At 38.2% G+C, this 7,638-nt stretch overlaps 2 protein-coding genes across 2 annotated transcripts; both read left to right on the top strand.

Moving 5' to 3' along the window:
- The first annotated feature begins 293 nt into the window (after positions 1–293).
- On the top strand, positions 294–4,497 carry LOC109242128 (receptor-like protein kinase 2). Its single transcript, XM_019408960.1, has 2 exons — positions 294–3,364; positions 3,584–4,497. Exons 1-2 carry the CDS (start codon positions 490–492, stop codon positions 4,096–4,098), a joined length of 3,390 nt encoding a protein of 1,129 aa, XP_019264505.1. The 5' UTR covers positions 294–489; the 3' UTR covers positions 4,099–4,497.
- Positions 4,498–5,401: 904 nt separating this feature from the next.
- Positions 5,402–6,578, top strand: LOC109242125. Its single transcript, XM_019408957.1, has 2 exons — positions 5,402–6,078; positions 6,376–6,578. The coding sequence occupies exons 1-2, from the start codon at positions 5,607–5,609 to the stop codon at positions 6,576–6,578; spliced, it is 675 nt and encodes a 224-aa protein (XP_019264502.1). The 5' UTR covers positions 5,402–5,606.
- Positions 6,579–7,638: the final 1,060 nt, after the last annotated feature.

Here is a 7,638-nt window from a genome sequence, read left to right as displayed (position 1 = left end):
TCAGTGAATATTTCAAACTATAGGTAAATTGACTTGTCTTTTTTCCAAAACCAAACATTAATCAAAGCACTGTTACAAGTGCAAAAATCTGATTAAAAAAAAGTTATTTTTGATTAAGGGTGGTGGGAATTGTAGGGATCCTAGGGGAAGATGGTGGGAGGTGCAGAAGGAGGTGCCAATCTCAAGGTATTCCTTGCTTGGTTGATTTGTTAACCATTTTCCTCTTTGTTTAATCCTCTCTCTTTTCCTTAATATTATTTTTATTCTGCAAACATCAACAATAAAAAAAAAACCACAACTCTTCAAGTTTTTAAACTTAACTTGAGTTTGAGTAGACACCAAGAAAATAAAGAGAGAGAGAGTGTAGTAAACTCTAACACAGAGATAGAGGAGAAGAGAGAAAACAAAGCAAAACCCAAGAAAAGAGTTTATAGTTGTTTCGATATGCAATTGCAAACCCGAGAAGAAAATTTTGGAAATTGAGGCAAAATGTCTATCTCTATGCCAAGCTCGAGAAGACAATCTTCTCCCAATCCCAACTCTTCTTCTTCTTTCATATTTCTTTCTCTTTCTTTCATTCTTTTCTTTGCCACCCTCTTCACTTCTTCTTCTTCTTCTTCTTCTTCTGCACCATTTTCAAGTTGGACTATTCTTGACAATAATCCATGCAAATGGTCTTTTATAACATGCAACTCCCAAGGTTTTATAACAGAAATCAATATTCAGTCTATTCATCTTGAGCTTCCTTTGCCTACAAATCTTTCTTCATATAAATACCTTCAAAAACTTGTCATTTCTGATGCTAATATCACTGGTACCCTACCCTTTGAAATTGGTGACTGTTCTTCACTTGTAACCATTGATTTAAGCTCAAATGGTCTTGTGGGGTCCATCCCTTCAAGCATTGGAAACCTTATAAACCTTCAAGATTTGATCTTGAACTCAAATCAACTCACTGGAAAAATCCCAGTTGAGCTTGCCAATTGCAAAAGCCTAAAAAACCTTCTCCTTTTTGATAACAGACTTAGTGGAACTTTACCAAGTGAACTAGGATTGTTGTTAAATCTTCAAGTGTTAAGGGCAGGAGGGAACAAAGATATTACTGGAAAAATCCCTAATGAGTTAAGTGAATGTGGGAATTTGACAGTTTTAGGCTTAGCAGATACAAGAATATCTGGTTCTTTGCCTGTTTCATTAGGTAAGCTCAAGAAACTTGAGACTTTGTCTATTTACACTACTATGTTGTCTGGTGAGATACCTCCTGATTTAGGTAATTGTTCTGAGCTTGTTAACTTGTATTTGTATGAAAATAGTCTTTCTGGTTCAATCCCATCTGAGATAGGGAAGCTTAGAAACTTACAAAAATTGTTCCTTTGGCAAAATAATCTTGTTGGTGTTATTCCACTAGAGATTGGGAATTGTACTAAGTTGAGTATGATTGATTTGTCTTTGAACTATTTATCTGGGAGTATACCATTATCTTTTGGTAATCTTATTGAGTTACAAGAACTTATGCTTAGTAACAATAATATTTCTGGTTCAATCCCTTCTGTTCTTTCACATGCCACAAGCCTTGTGCAATTGCAGCTTGACACAAATCAGATTTCAGGGTTGATTCCTTCTGAGTTAGGGAATTTGACTAATCTTATTGTGTTTTTTGCTTGGGATAATCAACTTGAAGGAAGTGTGCCTTTAACTTTGGCTAGTTGTAGTAACCTTCAGGCATTGGACTTGTCACATAACTCACTCACTGGTAACATTCCTCCTGGCTTGTTCCAATTGAAAAATCTTACTAAGCTACTCTTGATTTCTAACGATATTTCGGGTTCGATACCTCAAGAAATTGGAAATTGTAGCTCATTAGTGAGGTTAAGACTTGGAAACAATCGGATTGCTGGTGGAATTCCTAAAGAAATTGGGGGTCTTAAGAGCTTAAACTTTCTTGATTTGTCTGGAAATCGACTTTCTGGACCGGTTCCTGATGAGATAGGAAGCTGCACTGAACTGCAAATGGTAGACCTTAACAACAATATACTAGATGGTCCCCTGCCCAGTACTCTGTCTTCTCTATCGGGGATTCAAGTTTTGGACATTTCGAATAACAGATTCGGGGGGCCTATTCCGGCTAGTTTTGGCCGTCTTGTGTCCTTGAACAAGCTGATTCTCAGCAAGAACTTGGTCTCGGGTTCGATACCTCCATCTATCGGCCTATGTTCGAGTCTCCAATTGCTTGATCTTAGCAGCAATGAGCTCTCGGGTAGCATACCAATGGAGCTAGGGAAAATTGAGTCTCTTGAAATTGCTCTCAACCTTAGTTACAATGGACTGACAGGTCCAATTCCTGCTGAAATTTCAGCATTAAGCAAGCTGTCGATACTTGATCTTTCGCACAACAAGCTTGAAGGAAACTTGAATCCACTAGCTAGGCTCGATAATCTAGTCTCGTTAAATGTTTCATACAACAACTTCACTGGATATCTTCCGGATAATAAGCTCTTTCGACAGTTACCAGCATCAGACCTTGATGGAAATGAAGGGCTATGTTCATTTGGCAGGCCGTCGTGTTATCTTAGCAATATCAATGGAGTGGGAGTAGCTAAAAATGGAAATGATGAGGAAAGGTCAAAGAAGCTCAAATTAGCCATTGCATTGCTAGTAACCATGACAATAGCAATGGTGATCATGGGAACTATTGCTATTATTCGAGCACGAAGGACGATGAGAAGGGATGATGATTCAGAGATGGGAGATTCTTGGGCTTGGCAGTTCACTCCATTCCAGAAGCTCAATTTTTCAGTAGAAGAAATACTAAGGTGCCTAGTGGATACTAATGTCATCGGAAAGGGATGCTCCGGGGTTGTCTATCGTGCAGATATGAACAATGGCGAGGTTATAGCAGTGAAGAAGCTTTGGCCAATTACCATGGCTTCAACTAATGGATGCAATGATGAGAAGTGTGGAGTACGGGATTCCTTCTCTGCAGAAGTTAAGACGCTTGGTTCAATTCGACACAAGAACATTGTTCGATTCCTAGGTTGTTGTTGGAACAGAAGCACAAGATTGCTCATGTATGATTACATGCCAAATGGGAGCTTAGGAAGTCTTCTCCATGAGAGGAGCGGTAACTCTTTGGAGTGGGAATTGAGATACCAAATATTGCTCGGGGCAGCACAAGGGCTTGCCTACTTGCACCATGACTGTGTCCCTCCAATTTTCCACAGAGACATCAAGGCCAACAACATTCTCATTGGTCTTGAGTTTGAGCCTTACATTGCAGACTTCGGCCTTGCAAAACTCGTCAATGATGGTGATTTTGGCCGGTCCTCCAATACAATTGCTGGTTCTTATGGCTACATTGCTCCTGGTAAAGATTTCCTTATTTCATGTCAAATTACAATTCAAGTCATCGTTTTCATTACTCCTTGTATATTGTTCTGAGTTCAATACGTGCTCCTAATAAACTTGTCGCTTAATTATATAAGCATTGATTGCACATTGCATTTATTAACTTTCCGAGAAGAACAACAGTAATTCTTGTTGATCATTGACCTAAGTATACTAATGTTGTTCGTTTTCTTTATAGAATATGGCTATATGATGAAGATCACTGAGAAGAGTGACGTCTACAGCTATGGAGTGGTTATGTTAGAAGTCTTGACAGGGAAGCAGCCAATCGATCCAACAATTCCTGACGGAGTCCATCTAGTGGATTGGGTAAGACTGAAAAGGGGAGGAATCGAGGTCCTCGATCCAAGTCTACATTCGAGACCAGAATCAGAGATCGAGGAAATGTTACAAGCATTAGGAGTAGCCCTATTGTGTGTAAATTCCTCTCCTGATGAAAGGCCTACAATGAAAGATGTAGCAGCAATGCTAAAGGAAATCAAACATGAAAGGGAAGAATATGCAAAGGTTGATGTTTTACTTAAGGGCTCTCCAGCAACTGATACACAAGAAAATAAGAACTCAAAGGGTGTCTTAGCAACATCTTCATCAGGAGAGAAAGCAAGAAGTTTGTATCCAAAGAGCAATAACACAAGCTTCTCTGCTTCCTCATTGCTTTATTCATCATCATCAAATGCCAAAAATGGAGTTTAAGTGATTCACCAAAACTACATTTGCATTGAAGTTTGTCTTATTAGTAGTATTAGTTTTAATTTCTTTCAGTTTAATAATCCTTCGTTTGCATTTCCCTTTTTTTTTTTTGGAATTTTCTGAAGGGGAGCCTTGGCGTAACTGGTAAAGTTAGCTGCCATGTGACCAGGAGGTCATGGGTCCGGGTAGTGGAAATAGCCTCTTGTAGAAATGTAAGGTAAGGCTGCGTACAATAGACCCTTGTGGTCTAGCCCATCCTCGGTTCCCACGCATAGCGAAAACCTAGTGCACTGAGGTGCCCTTTTTTGTATAAAGAGAAGAAGGTAGATATATATGTGTGTGACAACTTGTATGCAGGAAAACAAAAGAAGCCTTAACATATGCAAGTTTGGCTTTTGAGCACTTTTAAGCTTTTATGCAGCCACTAAAGTCAACTTATTCCTCCAGGTTTTAAGGTTCATTTGCAGCTTTCAAACAAATATTTGGGACCTACCAAGAAACTAATTGGACCACTTTCTAATACATGAATAAAGTTGGATTTTAAATAGGTACTCCTATAATAAAACAAATTTAATTGCATAGTTCAGTAGTGATTGTTCATCTTTTGTTCTTGATATATGTAGTTCAACATTAATTCTACAATAACTTTACTTTCTTTTTGTTTTAATCCTCCAAATTCCCCTTTTCTTGAACAAATTGACTACAAATCCACAAACTTTATCAACTTTGTGGATTTGTAGTGGGAAAGAAGATCAAGAAGGATGGGACAGACAGTGAGGAGCAAAGCATTCCAACTAGCTTCCCTTTTTTAAGGCTGTGTTTGGTATGTTGAAAATCATTTTTCAAGAGGAAAACATTTTCCATCAAAAAGGGGGAAAAATTACTATCCTCACGTGTAAAGATAGATTAATTTTTTTATAACTATCTTAACTTTTAATTCGTGTGAACATAAATTATTTTTCTTATAACTATCTTAACTTTTTATCCAAATCACTGTTATAAATGATAATGGCAACAATGGAGTTTTAATGGAGAAGGTTCTCAAAGTCTCTAAGGAAAGGGATTAGGTTAGTTCTTGTCTGAAGATAGATATGTCTGAACGATACAACATAATATGGGTTTGGAAAATTGGGCTCCAGCCATTTCATTTCTGTGTTGGGCCTTTTTTCGTCTTGGGCCCATTTTGTCTTGGGCCTATGAGAAAGCTGTAGAGAGAAGTCTTTCAGATTTAGGTTGTAAATATTGTTTTGCTTATTTGCACTTATCCTTTAGTTTGTTATAGCTTAGCTAATAAATTAGGGACACGTAGCATAAGTAGTTATTTTGAAGATTCCATTCTTGTTGTATATAAACAACGTTCTGTACAACACTATATTCATTCATTCAATACAGAAAAGAGAATTTTCTCAATCTATCCTCTTCCTATTCTGTCATGGTATTAGAGCAGTGCTGATCTGCTTCAAGCCACGTTTCTTTTTATTATTCAAATTCAACTTCTTTTCTCATTTACAATGGGAACAAATTCACAAACCACTGATACACTCATCTCCTCTCCCCCTGTTCCAACAGCTTCTGTATCAGCTGGTTCTAGTGGTATTGGTTTAGTTGATTCAGCTCATCCCTACTACCTCCATCCTTCAGACTACCCAAGAATGAACCCGGTCTCCTCAGTGTTTGATGGCAGAGGTTATGGTGGGTGGAGGAGAGCCGTAGTCATAGCTTTATCCGCTAAGAACAAGCTAGGATTCATTGATGGAACACTAGTTGTTCCAGATGCAGATTCTGGCCTTCAAAGAGCTTGGGCAAGATGCAACGACATGGTCCTTTCTTGGCTCCTCAACTCACTTTCCAAAGAAATTGCTGAGAGTGTCTTGTACTCACAGAGTGCAAAAGATCCGTGGCATGACCTGGAAGATAGGTTTGGTCAGGCAAGTGGAGCAAAGTTGTTTCAGCTACAAAAAGAACTAAGTGCTGTGGTGCAAGGTAACTCGAGTGTTTCAACCTATTTTACTAAGATGAAAGGATTATGGGATGAGCTAGATGCACTTAATACCTTTTCTGCTTGTGTGTGTGAGTGTGATTGTGGGGCTAAGGCAAAGAGTATGAAGGCTCATCAAGATGAGAGACTTTTGCAATTTCTTATGGGTTTAAATGAAACTTTCATAGGAGTTAGGAGCAACATATTGTTGTCATCTCCTTTACCTTCCATTGGGCAGGCATACTCTTTGGTCATACAAAATGAAAAATAAAGAGAAATTCATGCTGTACCTGCCTACCCAGGGGAGTCTGGTTCCTTCATGGTAACAAACCAAGCAGCTGGGAAGAAATTTGGTGATTCCAAAGGACAGAAGGGGTCCTATGATGCAAAGAAGAATTCAGGGATTTGTGCTTACTGCAAGAAGCTAGGACATAGCATTGATAAGTGCTATAGGGTCCATGGTTTTCCTGCAGATTTCAAATTCACAAAGCCAAGGAAATTTTAGGGACCAGTCCAGGCAAACAATGCTCTAATCTCAAATGAAGAAGGAGGACAGGGATTTGGAATCTCAGAAGGAAAATCACTTACCCAGGAGAATGTAACTCAGCTACTTCAGCTTCTTCAATAGTTGAAGATGGGACAGCAAGGAGGCAGTACTTCTGATGGTACTGCAAGTGCAAACTGTGCTGGTATACTCAAATTCTTTAAGTCACCTGCATGTTTCTTTCAATTCAACAGTCATTCATGGATACTAGATAGTGGTGCATCAGAACATATGTCTTATAACAAGAATTTTTTTCTGATCTCAAGCCTTTAATCAAGCCTAGAATAGTCAATCTTCCTAATTCTCAGAAAGTTTTAGTTACTCATTATGGATCTGTAGCTCTTTTCTCTAATCTGGTAATACACAATGTGTTGTATATACCTTCTTTTAAGTACAATCTACTATCTGTGCACAAATTATGTAAGCAGCTTAGTAATCCACTCTTTTTTACTTCTACTTCTTGTTTTTGCAAGGCCCTTCTCTGAAGAGCTATCTGGAGATTGGTAAGGAGAGAAGTGGTCTCTACATTCTTCAATCAAGGCCAACAGCTGCAATTCCCAAGAGTTTTTTACTTTCCAATAGTAGTTTTGTATCTAGAAAGAGTTTCAGTGACAAACAATCTGTTCCAGTTTTACTTTCTTGTTTCAGTTCTTCAGATCACTATGTAAAAGAAAAATTGTGGCACTATAGACTGGGTCACATTCCTTTGAGTAATATGAGAAATATATCTACTATTCCTGTTTCTTCTTGTTCAAAGTTTTCTGTGCCTTGTGTTGTTTGTCCTATGGCTAGACAGTCCAAACTCCCTTTTCCCACTAGTTCTATTTCCACAAAGAAAGTTTTTGAGCTAATTCACATAGACACATGGGGGCCCTATAGCAACCAAACTTATGATGGTTACAAATACTTTTTTACAATTGTTAATGACTACAGTAGAGGAACATGGACTTATCTACTAAGTACAAAATCAAATGCATTTCCAGTTCTTAAGTCATTTTTGGCTATGGTAGAAAGACAGTTC

The sequence above is a fragment of the Nicotiana attenuata genome, unplaced genomic scaffold (assembly GCF_001879085.1).
Source record: "Nicotiana attenuata strain UT unplaced genomic scaffold, NIATTr2, whole genome shotgun sequence".
NCBI lineage: Eukaryota > Viridiplantae > Streptophyta > Magnoliopsida > Solanales > Solanaceae > Nicotiana > Nicotiana attenuata.
Note: the sequence above shows the minus strand (reverse complement) of the source record. Positions and strands in the feature narration are given on the sequence as shown.

Coding starts and splice junctions, on each gene's coding strand:
- LOC109242128 (XM_019408960.1), top strand. CDS start 490: ATGTCTATCTCTATGCCAAGCTCGAGAAGACAATCTTCTCCCAATCCC. Junction 3,365..3,583: donor TTATGGCTACATTGCTCCTG/GTAAAGATTTCC, acceptor TTTTCTTTATAG/AATATGGCTATATGATGAAG.
- LOC109242125 (XM_019408957.1), top strand. CDS start 5,607: ATGGGAACAAATTCACAAACCACTGATACACTCATCTCCTCTCCCCCT. Junction 6,079..6,375: donor ACTAAGTGCTGTGGTGCAAG/GTAACTCGAGTG, acceptor CTGCCTACCCAG/GGGAGTCTGGTTCCTTCATG.